The 18,037-nt window shown below is 35.6% G+C and overlaps 1 protein-coding gene across 1 annotated transcript in view; it reads right to left on the bottom strand.

Annotated features, from left to right (window-relative positions):
- GRIK2 (glutamate ionotropic receptor kainate type subunit 2) overlaps positions 1-18,037 on the bottom strand; it is a 633,736-nt gene that overhangs the window by 340,153 nt on the left and 275,546 nt on the right. Inside the window, exons 5-7 of the mRNA XM_004605692.2 lie at positions 14,786-14,967; positions 9,771-9,824; positions 3,233-3,406 (exon numbers count right to left, since the gene is read on the bottom strand). Of these exons, the coding sequence (XP_004605749.1) occupies positions 3,233-3,406; positions 9,771-9,824; positions 14,786-14,967 (410 nt within the window). The remainder of the gene's footprint in view (positions 1-3,232; positions 3,407-9,770; positions 9,825-14,785; positions 14,968-18,037) is intronic.

Raw genomic sequence — 18,037 nt, 5'->3', positions numbered from 1 at the left:
TCCTGAAACAGTTTGATTCCTGAAACCCTTTATGGCTCCCAAGCCGTGCCAGGAGTGATATCTAAGCTCAGAGCCAGGAATAAGCCCTGAGTACTGAAGAAAACCAAAAAGCAACTAATAAATGAACAAAGCAGCATGTTAAATAAGAAATCTTTACTAAAAATTTTAAGGAATATTATGGAAGAATCAAAGAAATATCAGCTGAAGAAATTAAAATATTTGAATATTATTTTTGTAGTTTTGTGCTAAAAATGGTGTGAGATGTAATTAGTTTAACATTTATGTCTAAAAGGAGAGAGAGACAGAGAGAGACAGAGGAGAGGTGGGGGGGAAGAAGTGTCTGCCATAGAACTGATTTCAGGTGGGGCGTGGCAGGAGGGAAACTGGGGACACTGGTGAGGGAGATGTACACTGGTGGAAGGGACCACTGTGGGAACATTGTATGATGAAATCCGATCATCAACAGCTTTGTAGCTGTGTACTTCACAGCAATTCAATTTAAAAAAAAAATCAAAGTGAAACAAAAAGACTGTAGTTGTAGGAAAAGATATAAGGAAAGGGAGTTTAGTGAGGAGACTATTACAACAGCTAGGAGGGAAGATAGCTATGTCAGACATAAATAGGGCATAGATCCAGTGGTGAAAAAAATGTATTTAAGAAAAGTAAAACTACAGAATTGGACTTGTAGTTCATTGGTTATTTACCTGATAAAAACCTCACTCAGCTGCCAATTAAGGTGCTAAATCAACCAGAAAAAAAATAGTAGGAATTCAATTCATTGTTTCCGTTTATAGATCAAATAAGAGGAAAGAAAAGGAAAGTCTAAGCACTATCATCGTATATAATGACAAATGACTATGATACTGATAATAATAGGTCTTGTTCCAGCACCAGGGACTTTGCTGATAATCTCATTTCTTTATGGGACTAAAGGGAAAAAATGAACAAGAAATATATAAACACTGAGATCTCATGAATTGACTAGAGGGAATGGTGCCAATGCCACAATGCCAGACTATAACTCTTTTTGTTTCTAACAAGAGTCCTTTTATTTCCTAACTTCATTCATGGTGAAAATAGTCTATTAACTTCTTTTACTAAATATTTAATGACTTGTAAAATGCTTACGATATAATTTTAAATGGAAAGTAAAAGAATATTCTAGTAAGTTAATAAACCCCCCTTGGTATATATTTGTGTGTATAGATATGCATATATATAGTATATATAGATATATAAAGAAACAGAGCACGCGCATAAAGTTGGAAGATCTTTCTAATATGCAAAATGGCACACAGATACTCCCATATATGATGAAAATGTTTGGTTATGAAAGTGTTGAGATTGTCATGGTATCGATGAATCTACTTTCTCTAAAACAAGTAACAATTTTAATAACAACTGAAAAGATTTATTCTGAAATTAAAGAAAAGTAATCTAGAAATTACACAAAAAATGAATATAATATTAAAATAAGAATTTAAAACATTTACACATTTTAACTATTTAAGTAAAATTTGTATTATTTGGCTGCAATGTTTGATTAACCATTTTTTTTAGGTTGTATTCTATTTTAAATTAGATGCACGTTAGGGGAAAATGTACTGATTTTTTAGTTATTTAGAAATTTTCTTCCCAATATTATCTCAAATATACGTTTAGGTTAAGATTAACACATTACAACTATGCAATTATCTCTCTTATGCAAATGAATAAAATCTCCCTCTTATTACTTCTTTAAAAATTAGTGTCAATATAAGATATTTTTAATTAAGTAGGTTTCATTGTAATGAAATAAATACATCTTTTTCAATTATAATGTCAAAATCTTGAGGGTGACCATAATCTCTCTACTGTTTCTATAAACATATAAATTTGTATTACTTGATGTTTTGAATATAATGAATATTAGGACGATTATAAAAGCAACTGTAATGGACTAGGAACAGAAATACTGTCAGAGTGCTTAACTATTTCTGAAGTGTGGTAATATTTTCTATAGAAACTAAATTTAATATGTATATACCAAGCATTTATAATTTGTTTAAATACAAACCTATCTAGTTCAACAAGCTCTATTTGACTATTGTGTTGGATATGTGACTAATCTGAATTAGTATATGCTGTCAAATCACAACTTTCAAAAGTTTAGTAGGAAAAAATGCAAGATATGACTTACACATTGATTATTTAACATAATTATCATTTAATGTGATAAAAAATAATGATATTGACTTCTACCTGTTTTTCACTTTGTAGAAATCTATTTTAATTGTAGTTTAAGTAATATGTACAAAGTTAATGCAACTTTGCCATCAACAAATTACCCTTTGTATTTTCTAAAAGATTATTAGGGGGGAAATTATATATTTGTTTTGCATTATATGTTTGCAGCAATTGTATGTATAAAGAAGTAAATTCCAATAATTTTATAAGACAATTGTATAAAGAACTAAATTTACACAGCATGTACACCACTTTTAAAATTGTTTTGAGGTTTAAACTATGACCTTGAAAATGAGAGGTTCATAATTATATATTTAGCCTCAAGAATGAACAAGCTTAGGGCAAAGTTTTTGTGACATAAATCATTTAAATCATATCAAATATGAGAAACCAGCATGGTTAAGGTTAATAATATATTAGTAGATAAGAACAGAATAGAAGGGTAACCTTTGGGTTAAAGACTTCTACTGTCTCTCATTTTCCTATTGTTGATATTAATCACTGTTACTGTCACCCCGTTGCTCATCTATTTGCTGGAATGGGCACCAGTAATATATCCATTATGAGACTCGCTGTTACTGTTTTTGGCATATCAAATACGCTATGGGTAGCTTGCCAAACTCTGCTGAGCAGGTGGGATACAGGATACTCTCAGTAGCTTGCCAGGCTCTCCAAGAGGGGTGGAGGAATCAAACACAGGTCGGCTGCGTGCAAGGCAAATGCCCGAAATTTAAAATCCCAACAATGCAGTATACAAATGTTAGTTGTAATGCTTTTGTGATACTTGGATATAAATGTAAATTTGTTGTACATTGTTTGCAATAATAATAAATATAGAATAAATAAATATAACTAATAATAACTATATAATAATAAATATAGAATTTTTCGCAATATTAGTTTTGATATCATGACTGGAATATCAAGGAATTAAACTGAAGGGTCACTCCAGAAAATTTATTCAATATTAAGCAGAGATAGACAATCATTAAATTAGTGCTCATACCGTCATAAATCCATCCAGCAAACCTGAATCAGGTTTTGGAGGTGCCTGCAAACGTTCCATTGACCACTTTTCAATGATGGAAGAGACTTGAGTATTTTCTGTATTTAATATTCTGAACCCAGTCATGTTTACTCCACTATATCGGTAGGGTTCTACATCAAGAGCAAAGAGGTCCTGAAAGATAAATTTATTTTATGTTATTATAAACGGCACAATCACAGACCTGTATAATTGAACTAGTCACTTAACTCTCATTTCTCTTAAAACAGTACCATACTGTGACAAGTGATGTGAAACATTACAAATCATCAGACACACACACACACACACACACACACACACACACACACACACACACACACACCCCTCTCAAGATCTCAAAAGTTTTTGGTATAAATGTGTACCCTCTACTTAAATATGTGTAGGAAAACAACATTCTGCCACATAAAATAAGTCTTCAGCAAATGTGAATTTTATGGCAGTGGTTCTAAAAACTTAAATGAAGATAACCATTTCTGAAAAAAATTTACTTGTAAGCTTCTCCCTTAAGACTGACTTTCAGAAAAACCTATTTTTTCTTATCTTTTAAAGGAGAAGAAATGACTGAAGTCTACATTCCTCTGTTTTACTTTTTCCTTTACTGATAACCTCCCAAATTGGCCCACCTTTCTTATCCCAAAGATATTCTGTACATTATCTTGATTACTAAAGACAGTATCTGAAATCATATATGTGAGTTACTCAGTCTTCCATTGATTTTTCCTATGAAAACATTTAATATATATTATTAATAAACTTTTTACCCCTTCTAAGTAAACTGCCTGATGCTTGTTTGATTATTTGTCCAGCCTCTGAAAAACTCAGAGGGATACAAGGTGGTTTCTTCTTGCTCTGACACTTCTATGTACATGTTATGTTAGCTCTGATACTGGAACAACAGGCTTTTTGATAACCTGCCATTAAGAGTTACATAAACCTTATTCTCAGTGTTAAAAAATAATGCCTTTAAATGTTATCCATTAAATTTTACTTTAAGCTGACCCTCAGAACTTGGTCACGGAGCAGGAGACAGAACTGGTTCTTGCTCGTCGCCCCACCCGCCACCTCAGCGTTTGAGTCACTTGATTTCGCAACTGGGATTTTCAGCAGCCCAGATGTTGTGTATATGTGTGTTGGGGGGGAGGGGGCGCCGAGATCGTGCTCTGGGCAGCCCCCAACTCCTGGTCACGTTGGAAAGTGGAAAGTGGTCATGTTGGAAAGTCCCCAGCTCACATTCTTGGCCGTTTCTCAGGCTAGAGAAAGCCCAATAGTTTTCTAGGGGGGGCCGCTGGGTGAACATGTTGTGTGTGTGTGTGTGTGTGTGTGTGTGTGTGTGTGTGTGTGTGTCTTTAAATCCCTGCACAGGGGCTGGTGAGATAATACAGCAGGAAGGACACTTGCCTTGCTTAAGGCCGACCCGGGTTTGATCCCCAGCACCTGGGAGGGATCCCTGAGCGCAGAGCCGGGAGTCAGCCCTGAGCACTGCTGGGTGTGGCCTAGAAACCCCAAACCAAAATTAACAACATCTGTGCAGCTCCATAGCTGAAGGGTGCATCTCTGCATCCCAAACAGTCCATCCCGGCTGGCACCTGCTCCCGGGAGAGTCTGGTTCGTGCACATTCTATGCGGGTTGCACGTGCTTGCCGGGCAGAAGCTCTCCTCTTTCCCATGAAAGGGCTCTGGGGTCCTGGGCACGGGTGCTCAGGATGTAGCACTTAAGGGACCCCACAGCCTTCAGCCCCGAGCCCTCCCGCCCCTTTTCACCCCCTTCCTCACTCAGCTTCCCTCCGAGTCTTCCTCCTCCCTCTTTGGCCCAGCTTGTGTTGCCGGCACGTGGCCTCCAGGTCCCACCCCGGACGCAGGGCTGCACCTGTTGGTCCCAGGCGAGACCCCCGGGGCTCCCCTCAACGTCTCCATGAGCCAACAGAGACCCCAGCAACCAGCCCTCGTCTCTGGAAATGGTGCATTTGTGATGTCTTGGTCCCCGCCTCCCCGTCCCAGAGCTGGCGCTCAGTGAACAGCCTGTATGGGTGGGTCTCAGTCAGGCATCTGTGCTGCCAGTCCCCGCCATTTTTTTTTTTTTTTTTGGCTTTTGGGTCATACCCAGCAGTGCTCAGGACTTATTCCTGGCTCTGTGCTCAGGATCACTCCTGGCAGAGCTCAGGGGACCCTATGGGATCCTGGGAATCAAAGAATGGAACCTGTGTTAGCCACATCCAAGTCAAATGACCCTCACCCCCACCACTGCTCTTGCTCTGGCCCATTCTCTCATTTGTGAAGTAGCGTTAAATCGCCTGCTGTGCAATCAAAAGGCAACTGTATATGTGTGCGTGTGTTTGTATGTGCATGTGTGTTTATGTGTGCCGTTTGTGTGATTATGTTTCTGTGAGTGTGCTTATGTGTTTGTGTGTGTTTCTGGGTGTTTCTGTGTGTATATGTTTGTGTATGTTTCGTGTGTGTTTCTGTGTGCGTTTCTGTGTATATATGTGTTTGTGTGTATGTGTGTTTCTCTGTGTGAGTTTATGTGTGTATGTATGTATGTGTGTTTCTGTGGGTGTATTTTGTGTATCTGTGTTCATGTGTGTGTATTTACGTATGTGTATGTGTATTTGTGTATGCCTTTCTGTGTGTGTTTGTTTGTAAGTGTATTTGTGGGTGTGTCTTCGCAGATCCAGTCATTAAATATTTTAATTGCAAGTAATAGAGAATTGGAGCCATAGCACAGCAGGTAGGGCATTTGCCTTGCATGCGGTGACCCGGGTTTGATTCTTTCATCCCTCTTGGAGAGCCTGATAAGCTACCAAGAGTATCCCGCCTGCCAGAACCTGACAAGCTACCTGTGGCATACTCGATATGCCAAAAACAGTAACAACAAGTCTCACAATGGAGACGTTACTGGTGCCCGCTCGAGCAAATTGGTGAACAATGGGATGACACTGCTACAGTGTGAGGCTGACTATCAGTGTTTTTTATATATTCTGTTTTCTTATTTGATCACTGAATTTTTTTTCTTTTAAAAACATATAAAACATATCTTTTAATGAACTCAAATATGAGAGAAAAATAATAAGAATGGATATTTTGCTCTGGAGAGATAGCTCAACAGGTTGGAGCATGTGCTTTGCATGCAGGGATCCAGGTTTGATCCCTAGAACACATGTTCTATAATGCAGTCCTGAGTACTGTGAATACAAGCATTGAGGTGAGAGTAGGCTTTAAGTACCACTGGGAGTATCCCCAAAAACAAGAAAAAAAAAGATTGGAAATTTTGGATGTACAAATCTTGCTTAATCCTTTGTTTTACATGCTTGCTAGCAACCATCACGTAAAGCAAGCCTTTATATTTGGTCACCCTTTCCAATTTATATATAGGAGATGCTCTTACTCTGCCATTATGTTTTCCAGGGTAAAGGAGGAATAACTGTAACAGGAGTTGAATGTCACTGTATAAACATCTAGCATGTAGGATTTTTGCTCTTTTTTTTAGCTGCCATGGTAAATCCTTATATTCTTATGGAAAACACTGGAGAATCTGAGCAAGATTAATACAGTTGATACTGTGAACAGCTTGCCCTGAACTCATACAGCTCCACGGGGTACGTAACCATAATAAAATTCAGTGGAGAACAGCTGACATTGGTCTGAGTTGTGAAACGTTATATGAAAAATTTAAGGAACACTTAAGTTTTCCTTTTATTGTGTTTACGATTTACCCAGGGAGATTCTACATATTCATATAATTCTATCTACATATCCATGTATAGAAACATGGATTTGTATTTATCTGTTAACATATATTTGTATATGACATTTTGAATATTTAATTTTTTTTAAATTTCCTATCTTTTAAAAATATGTAAGCAGCTGGAGCAATAGCACATGGGTAAGGTATTTGCCTTGCACGAGGCCGACCCAGTTCGATTCCCGGCATCCAATAGCAATGCCAGAATTAATTCCTGAGTGCAGAGCCAGGAGTAAACCCTGAGCATCATTGGGTGTGACCCAAAAAGCAAATAATAATAATAATAATAACAATAATAATAATAATTTCCAAAGTTATTATAGCATAACGTTTAATTATTATAGCATCAATAATGCTAAGGATCAGATGCTAAGGATTAGATGCTAAGGATCATAAAATAGAAATACACCAAAAAAAACAGAAAAGAAGGAAACAAATGCATTTTAATTTCATTCTATGCTTTACTTAAATTCTTTTTTTTTTCTTTTTTTTTGGGGGGGGCACACTCAGCAGCACTCAGTGGTCCCTGCTGGAGGTAGTCAGGGCCCATGTAGTGCCTGGTAAAGCAGTGCATTTCTAGCCCTATGAGCTCTCTACCCAATCCAAATTTCCATTTTTACAGGTCCAGCTCAGCTTCACAGAGCAGATAGGATCTGAACCTCTGTTAAAGAATGGACCCACTTTTGATATGAAAAAGGAGGCCATTAAAAGTGACAGTAAACACACAAAGATTAGGTAACATAAAACCTACTCAGGAAACTGATCAGTATCAGTCTGACTATATAAGAAAATTCATGAAGGAGAATAGCAGTGAAAGAAAAACAGGAAGACTAGAATAAACTTAAACAAAAAAGTCTTTAATTACAGGCTAGTAAATTCTACCTATTTTAAATCAGTTTTTTCATTTTTCTTCCTGAGATACTTTTGATTCCTCTAAATTCTTGTAATTCTGTTGAAAATAAGTTGTAACTTCATTGAAGCATCATTTGAATCATGCCTCTCACATTCTCTCCTATCACTAAGTTTTTCCAGACTTAAAAAAAATATATCTTGTGGAAAATGATGTAGAGATAAAACCTCAGTACTTGCCAGCAAGATATAATATATGGCATAAAGGCTCTCCATTGAAGTAGCTATTATAGGAAGTGATTGTGATCAACTGAATTATAGTAATTTAATTTGGCAGCTTCAAAACTCCTCGAAGTGAGGAGACTAACTGGGAGACTCTTAATTAACAGAGAGAGAATGTATCAGTTGGATTGATTGTTGTTCAAAATAAGGAGGGGGACAGAGATGTTTTGGAGGAAAAAGAAAAATAAAAGGAATTTTTAAGGAAACTGAAAGGAGATAAACTTAGAAGACAGTGCATTAAGGTTCAAATACTTAAAATTATCAAAGGTCACAACGAATAGAATGTCTCCTGCAGTACAGTTATATACAACAATTTAGGATTATTATCAATATACATTAAGATCTCATTTGAACAAAGCTAATGAAGCTCTAAAAAGAGCCAGAGAACAACCAAAAATATAAAAATAAAGGGAAAAAAGAAAATAAAATGAAGGCTCAAACATGAGATACTCTCATATTAGGGGGATAACAGGAAAGAATTTGTAAGAGACATAATTGTTTTACGGATTAAATAAAAAAGAAAAAATATAGTACTGATAAAATAAACTATAGTACTGATAAAGTAAAAACTAAGATGATTCAAGTTTGATAAAACTGTTAAGTTAGACTTGCATATTCTAAAACAATATATGATGGGCATACAAAGACAAATGATAAAAGAAGCAATCCATTTTCCAATTGCAAATTAAGTCATTGGATTTTCAAAAATTCTACGATAAATAGTCTAAAAGAGGACAGAAAATTTAATTGAAAAAGCAACTTAAATAAAATTTATTTTCATAAAGTAAATACCAACATAAAAATTTTGCTCTTTCTTAGACAATGACTTCTCAGCAAACTAATTTTAAAATCCATCATATTATGAAAGTCCTCTGAAGCAATATAGGAGACAAAATTTATTTTTTATTTTTTTTTCTTTTTGCGTCACACCCAGTGATGCACAGGGGTTACTCCTGGCACTCAGGAATTACCTTTGGCGGTGCTCAAGGGACCATATGGGATGCTGGAATTCGAACCCGGGTTGGCCCCATGCAAGGCAAATGCCCTACCAGCTGTGCTATGGCTCCAACCCCGACACATATTTTTTAATTGTTTTTTTTTAATTTTATTGAATTACAGTGGCTGAAGGTAGCAGCCGGGATGGGAGATGTGTGCTGAAAGTAGATAATGAACCAAACATGAAGATAAAATATTTTAAATTGATAAATAGTATCACTATATCACCGTCATCCCGTTGCTCATCAATTTGCTTGACGGTCACCAGTAATGTCTCCATTATGAGACTTGGTGTTACTCTTTTTGGCATATTGGCACTATGCCACGGGTAGCTTGCCAGGCTCTGCCATGTGGGCAAGATACTCTCAGTAGCTTGCCGGGCTCTCCAAGAGGAACAGAGGAATTGAACCTGGGTCAGCTGCATGAAAGGCAAACACCCTACCTAGCTGTGCTATCGCTCCAGCCCAAATCATCAGCTTCCCACCAGAGTTTTTAATTATCTCAAGAGATAATTGGTCCTTGATCTTACCAAATTAAAGTACAACTTATATGCTGCTTACTTAAAAGATTTCTCATCCTAAAAAGTATAATTAATTTAGAGCATAACCTTTGTTTTAATAAATTACTTACCAGAGTGGTAAAGATGTAATGATAGTATTCTGTCATCATTCCCATTGCTAAAGCCTGGTAAGCAAAATAAATAAATAAATAATCAAAAAAAGTTTTGATACAGAAAGTACAGAGTCTCTAGAATACGCTATGTTAATAAGACAAGGTGATGAAGAATCATCATATATTAAGATTAAATCAAAACTGGATCAAACCATCTTTAAAACACCTTGAAAGATTAGAAGCAACAGAAGGAATTTCTGAATTCCTGGTTTTATTTTTGTTTTGTCTGTTGACCATACCTGGTGGTGCTCAGGGCTTTTTCCTGGATCTATGGTTAGAGATCACTCAAAGATGAATGGGGAGATACACCTGGGTCAGCCATTAAACCCCAAACAGTCACGTGCAAGACAAGTACCTTACCCACTGTATTATCTTTCTAGATCTTAGAATTTCTGAATGAAGTATTCTGATTAGAAACCCATTAGATACTGACTGGGGAGATGCCGCAAAAAGCTGAAGCACATGCTTTGCATTAATAGGCCCTGGTTCTATGTCTAGCACTCTGTGATCTTCTGAGCAGTGCTGCAAGGATTGTGAGCTCTAAGCCAGGAGTCGGCACTGAGCATTTTCTTTCGTGACACCATTAAAAACCAAACCAAAGCAAAAAAACACAAAATCTATGAAATGAATGTTTGCAATTATAAAATGTGGCTTTATCAGAGCCAGGGCAAGCACTGTACAGGGTAGGGCTCTTGCCTTGCACATGGCCTACCAGGATTCAATCCCCAGCACCTTATGTGACCTCCAAGTCCACTGAAAGTGATCTTGAAGCTCAGAGCCAGTAGTAAGCTCTGAGCACTGCTGGATGTTGCAAAAATACAAACAACAAAAAATGTGGCTTTACCTATTAAAGGATTAAGCTTGTCACAAAAATCTACAATTAGAACATTTCAATTCATTATACTTGTAAATTCTCCTCCGTAACTGCCATCTAATGAAGACTATCATTTTATTTTCATGAACAGTACAGTATTCCCAATTAGGAAAAATGTGTGGCAAAGTACAATGCCAAAACCAATGGTGAGTTTGGGGTTGTTGATTTTACATATGTATATATTTAGTGCTACAAACATACATATATAGAGAGAGAGCTTTAGAGATTTATTGCTTTGCAGATGCTTTCTTAGCAGTAAAAAAGCAAACGTAAATCACAATTAGAAAAGTACAAAGGGATTTTTTTTATAAATGTTAATAATAGGCCAATTTCAAAGTACTTTGTTTCATGTCACAGTTTGATAATTTTCATCAAGTTTAGCTCAAAGTTTTATCACAAGGATTTTGGGATTAGATTTCCCAGTCATAATAAATGTCTATTTGTCCTTTGAAAATAGAGAATGCCTTTGAAATAGCTGTTACAAATTCATTAAATAAGTACCTACCCTACCTGTAGTTTCTAAAAAATTATAGACATAGATTGGTATTAACTTATTAGTTACAATAAAATTGGTTTCTACAATTCAGATAAAAGGGATTCTCACTGTCACTGTCATCCGTTGCTCATCGGTTTGTTCGAACGGGCACCAGAAATGTCTCTCATTGTGAGACTTATTGTTACTGTTTTTGGCATATCAAATACACCACGGGTAGCTTGCCCGGCTCTGCCGTCTGGGGGAGATACTCTCGGTAGCTTGCCGGGGGCTCTCCGAGAGGGGCGAAGGAATCAAACACGGGTCGGCCTTGTGCAAAGTGAACCTTTCACGCCCTACTGCTGTGCTATCTCTCCAGCCCATAAAAGGGATAAATGTGTAAAATTCTGAAGCATATTAAATGCATTTTTGAAAAAGCAGTATTAAAAAGGTGGTAACAAAAAAACTGAGTAGAAGAATTAAGAACCAAATTACCAAATATTTTCCCCCAATGGATAGAAATAATGTGATCAATCATACTCTAATAAAATTCAGATATGGAAAGCAAAATAATTTCTCTTATAAGTAAAATTTTACAAGACTTTCTTTGAAAAAAGTTATTTATTGAGGCCAGAGAGATAGCACAGCAGGGAGGGTGTTTGCCTTGCACCCAGATGATCTGGGTTCAATCCTTGGCATCCCATATGGTCCCCCTCACCCACCAGGTTTGATTTCTGAGCACAGAGCCAGGCGTGACCCTTGAGCACTGCTGGTGTGGTCCAAAAAAAAAAAAACTAAAAAAAAAAAAGAGGCATTTATTGTGCCTGATGGGTGTGTATTAAAGGCTTCCCAAATACAGACCCATTCAATAGCAGTTCAGGATTATTCTTGTTAACATATTGTAGTAATCAATCAGCATAAAAATAAAGCTAAATAAAATTAACAAAATTGAAAAACAGATATATTACTGTAAAAAATGTCTATTTATAGTCCAAGATGTTTAGGTACCATTCTACAACCACTGTACATTTTAACTAAATTAAAGATTTTTTTTAAGTATAAGAATTATTACTATACCTACTTTGTAGGTGAGGAAGCTAGGACATAATTATGAACAAGTTGGCCAACAAACTGAGATTGAGTATACATAAACTTTATTTTGCTATTATTTTTGAAATAATTGTGTGTACATTTCACACCTGATAAAGAAAATACAATTAGTATATTTCTCAAAATCAAAGTATTGTTAAAAGATTTCCAGCCGATGGAACCGGAGTGATCATACAACAGGTAGGGAATTTGTCTAGCATGCTGTAGACAGGAGTTTGATTCCTGTTATCCTATAAGGGACCCTGAGCACTACTAGGAGTAATTCCTGACTGCACACCATGGAATAACTCCTGAGTAACGCTGGATATGTCCCAAATTCCTTTCCCTACAAAAAATAATTCCCACCCTTTAGCCCTTAGCTAGAGCAGAGTGACACTGACATAAAAAAAAAAATCCATGCATGCAATAAGCATATAATTTGCAGCCATCTTATCTTCAAACAATTCCAGAAGTTAGATAGCTCAAGGTTTAACAACTGGAGAAGTGGACTTTTACTTGTTTCTTAAAATTCAAGAAATTTGAATATTAGTTCTTGCTGTTATAGAGTTTATTTGTATCTGATTTTCTTTTTAGTAAGCTGAACATTTTGATTTTACACTCTTTGGTGTAGACTTTCAGGTTTTTGACTACTATTTATTTTCTGTGACAGAATAGCCATAAGAGATTTTGATGCAGAACGTTTTGGCATTGTCATATAATTTTCTCCAACAAACTCTGGGTGCAAAAGAAATCTGTTTTAATTAAAGCACATTTGCTAATTAGTGCACTCAATTTACCTCAAAGAAAGTCTAGGTGCTCCCAACTCTACCCACTTTCAAAGTTCTAGGCAAGACAACTTCAAATTTACTGTTACTCAGTATTCAGTGAAATTTGTCTGTACAAATAAGTAAAGCAAACAAAGGAATAAACAATGAAAGGTTCACCTGGTAAATCCATCCCTTTTCCAATATTCTTCAAATATTTATTTTAGGTAACTCATACTTTCTGGAAGATTACCTATGCCTGTATCTAACACTTATACCAATTCTTTTAATTCCAACATAAGCCAATGTTAAAGAATCTTATAAAATTTTAATAAATCATAAAATGCTGCTTTATTAAATGTAATGCATTTATTGGAAGCTATTTGCTCTCCTAATTTCTAAAACAATAGTTACAAATATGGTACAAATGCCTTTTTAGGACATGTAAGTTTAAAAAATTATTATCATATATGTGGTCTGTTAGTTTCAGAAGGATAAATATGCTTGCTTCTTGTATAATAATATTAATAAGATTCATATTTTCATATTAATTTTCATATTTTTATTTTACCTTTGCTTTGCCTTAGATATGTAATCTAAATTTTTGTCATAATATATGTTTATGTTCTACATATTATTAGTTTAATTTTGTTTTCATTTGCAAATAGCAATTACATGTATAAATAAAAGTATAAAATAATATATATGTCAGTAGAAGATAAAATATATTCCATTGCTAAAGCCGACAGATATTCTCTACCCTTTCCTTTACACAATACATGTTGAAACCTACAGAAAACTGATCCAAGTTCTGTCACTGACCAATAGTAGAGTCTTACTAAACCAGACCAACTGGAAGTTTCCTTTTCCAATGTGATCAAGAATTGCTTAGGCCAGAGTGATAGTATAGCAGGTAATGTGCTAGCCTTGCACAAGGCTAACCTGGGACAGACATCTGCTTAATAATTAGTTGCTTTACTGCTATGAATGATTTCATTTTATAGATATATTATTGTACTTTTTGGTAGATTAAAGTTTATTTTAGGGGTTAGAGCAATAGCACAGTGGGTTGGGCGTTTGCCTTGTACTCGACCGACCCGGGTTCGATTCCCAACATCCCATATGGTCCCCTGAGCACCGCCAGGGGTAATTCCTGAGTGCAAAGCCAGGAGTAACCCCTGGTGCATCGCCAGGTGTGACCCAAAAATAATAAAAAAACCATAAAGTTTATTTTAGAATGAATACTGTTTATAACCATCACTAAAGGATATGAAACCTACACTATCTTTTGACACTGCATAGGTTAAATTGCTTCATCTTTCTTAAACTCTCTTTTTTATCTCTAACTCGGAATTAGTATCAGGTCAGATGTATAAGAACATTCACTGAAATGCCAACCAATATCAAATACTTTTTTCCAGATTAATTCTATTGGATGAATGACACAATCATTGACTCCTTTTGTTTCTCCCTTTAATTTTTGTATAAAACATAAATAACTTTCCCATTCATCAGTATTTTGATTAATAGAAAATAAAGCTACATCGATAAGCAACCTCATACTTCAAATATTCTCCCTTGAAGATCATCAATATTGACATTTCTTTTAAGACAATTAAAAACAATCATTGGGCACTTAGATTAAAAAATGCTTCAAGGTGACTTTTCTGGCTTTAAGCATCTATCAATAACATTTCAATTTAAAAATCAAAAGGCCATAGTTTAAATACAAATATATTACAGGAACTAAAAATTTAAGTGATTCAAAGATTACCTGCTTCAAAATGCCTGCTGCCATTTCATGGCTACAGTCAAAGATTACATGGAACTCTTTGCCTCTTTTCATTTCTTTTAGTAAAGGTTTTGCATCTTTTGTATCAGCAGGGAGTTGACGGATTTTAAGTCGCAGATTGTACCTTGATGGAGCTTTGATGAGCTCTTGCAAACGAATAAGACCTTAAAGGAAAGTTGAAAAAAAAAATTAGAGGGAAACGAGTAGGTCATAAACCTCATAAAGCATACTCATTCAATGACTGACTTTCTTGACCATAGAGTCATGGAATTTACAGTGTGGCTATTTAAAATCCTATTTCAGAGTTGGAGATATAGTATAGGAGTCAAAGTGCTTGACTTGCATGTTGCAGACTCCACTTCAATTCTGGGCACCCCAAGGTACTCTTAGCACTTCTAGAAGCAACCTTCAAACATGGCGATGGAAGTAGTCAGTCCCTGAACTCTGCTAACTGTGGCTTCATCACCCCTACCATCATCATCATCATCATCATCATCATCATCAATAATTTTTATTTCTGAAGTCCATATTGCCAGATATTCTGTTAAAATAATCGTTTATAAATCCCTCTAAGGTATTTTTCCAAACATAATGACTATAACTTAATATACAAATATACAAATGACTATAACTTAATATAAATAATTTAAATATATAAATGAACATAGGAAAGATTCTCTCCCTATCCAGATTTTATTTCTTGTATGACTTGAAACATTTTCTTCTGCATAATCTCTCTGCACTTCCACATAAGTACAGTTTTCTTCATAATTCACACTAATAATTGCTTTTCAGCAATATATCATATGTCACTGCAAGTCAGTGATAAATCAAATCTGTTTTTAATTAATAGTGTTTTGAAGTTAATGTAATTTTCATACTTATTCTCTATTGATATAAAGTCTGGTTACTTCCTCTTTTTTGTTTATAAGTAATGGCCCATTAACTTATTGTATATGTAAAAAAAATAACTTTCCAAAATAAAATATACCCTAAGAATGAGAATTCAGTTATAAATAAAACTTTTCAAATTTATTGCTTTCTTTGTATATTAATGCCATCAGGATTAAATATAAGTAAAGATATAAGGCAAAAATACTCTTGCAGAGGGGCCAGAGCGAAAGTACAGTGGGTAGGGAATTTGTCTTGCATGCAGCCAACCCGTTTTTGATCCCCGGCATCCCATAGGGTTCCCCAAGCACTGCCAGGAGTAATTCCTGAGTACAGAGCCAGGAGTAATCGCTGAGCATCGCTGGGTGTGACCCAAAATGCAAAAAAAAAATACTCTTGCAGAAAAAGTTATAAACATATGCATTAGAAAATAGATTAGCAGATAAATTGCAGATCATAGAAATATTGTTCATCTTATATTTTTGTTTGTTTTGGGGTCACACCTGGCAGTACTTAGTCAGGGTTTACTCTTGGTTTTGTGTTCAGGCATCAATTCTGGCAGAACTCTGAGACGTACATGGGTTGGCCATGTACAGGGTAAGCACTTTGCACGTTGTATTAACCCTCCAACCTTATTATGCAGTTTAAACAAAGGGACTAATCATTTAATTGTTTCTTTTTATTCTTAAAATTCTTCAAGTTTTACTTTTTTTTATTTTGGTTTTATTTTTTTATTTTGGTTTCTGGGCCACACCTGGCTCTGCGTTCAGGAAATTACTCCTGACAGTTTTCAGAAACCACACGGGATGCCAGAAATTGAACCCAGGTTGGTTCAATGCAAGGCAGGAGCCCAATCTACTGTACTATCTCTCCAGCCTCAATTCCTTTATAGAAACTTCAAGTAATGAAACCTCTTAAGAACTTATACAAAAGATCCAGTATATAAAAGACTATGATAAGAATAAAAGATCATTCAACTATCTTCTAAATTGGAAAAAATTAAGTACTTTGATTTTTTCCTCTCCCTACTCTTGGTTATTAGTTCCCTCTTTCCACAGCTCATTTCTATATTTATCTCTATTTTTATATTCTCTGAACAAGTGCCTTTAGACTATGATGTATTATGACAAACACCAATACATAAAAATGTTTGTAAGTAGTTATCTGAACTGTCTCTTGCTTTTACTTTAAAATAAAATGCATGTAATTACAGCTAAAAATCGACCATATATTAAAATAGCAAATATCTATAAGAATGGAACTTTATTTTTTTATTCTGGTTTGAAATATACAATAGGTATTCTTACACTATAATTCTATGCCAAATTTAATACATTGCACTATAGTTAATTGGATTTGTGACCATTTTCAGTATTTTCATCCTTAATAAGATGGAAATTAAAAATACATATAAATCCATAAATACACTTTATGTACCTTCCATTTCAGAATGTCCCATAAAATTTGCATAATTTTAAGTTATGTTAGACTTAATCATTTACAAATCCACAATAGGGCCAGAGAGATAGTACAGTGGATAAGGTATCTGCCTTTCAATGCCACCAACCTAGGTTAAGTCCCTGGTAGTGCATATATTCACCCAAACCCTGCCAGGAATTATCACTTATTCCAGAGCCAGGAATAAATCCTGAACACTGTTGGGTGTGACCCCCTCACCAAAAAATAAAAGAAGAGGCAAAGAATTAATTAATATCTAATTTGAGAAGTTAAGGAACTTTAAGATAAGACATTTAATATTGTCACTGTCACTGTCATCCCATTGCTCATCGTTTGCTCGAGCAGGCACCAGTAACATATCCATCGTGAGACTGGTTAATGTTTTTGGCATATCAAATATGCCACGGGTAGCTTGCCAGTCTCTGGTGTACGGGCGAGATACTCTTGGTAGCTGGCCAAGCTTCCGAGAGGGGCAGAGGAATCAAACCCTGGTCGGCCGCATGCAAGGCAAATACCCTATCTGCTCTGGCCCTTTAATATTACATTTTGAAATATACCAACTTAAGGCCTGCATTTCAAAATTCTTACTTGCAAGGTAATTCAGAAAAGCATAAAGAGAGGAAGGCTGAGTTGGAAGATAATTATAGGAAATGGTAAAATATGTATTTGATCAGGGAAAGAAGTGGATAAACTAGCGGGAGATTTTTGAAGCAGGGACAACAGTATTTATTGAAACAGAGCTAAACGATACAATTTACTCTGATGTCTGGCCAGGACAACAGAAGCAAGATAGTTCCTTTACTAAGTGTGAAGTCATGCAAAGATCAAATCAAAATGGGGTGAGAACCAGCCATGGCAAAGTTGCTAAGAGACAATAAAATATTG

This window comes from Sorex araneus, chromosome 4 (assembly GCF_027595985.1).
Source record: "Sorex araneus isolate mSorAra2 chromosome 4, mSorAra2.pri, whole genome shotgun sequence".
Lineage (NCBI taxonomy): Eukaryota > Metazoa > Chordata > Mammalia > Eulipotyphla > Soricidae > Sorex > Sorex araneus.
This window is presented reverse-complemented; position numbering and strand designations above follow the sequence as displayed.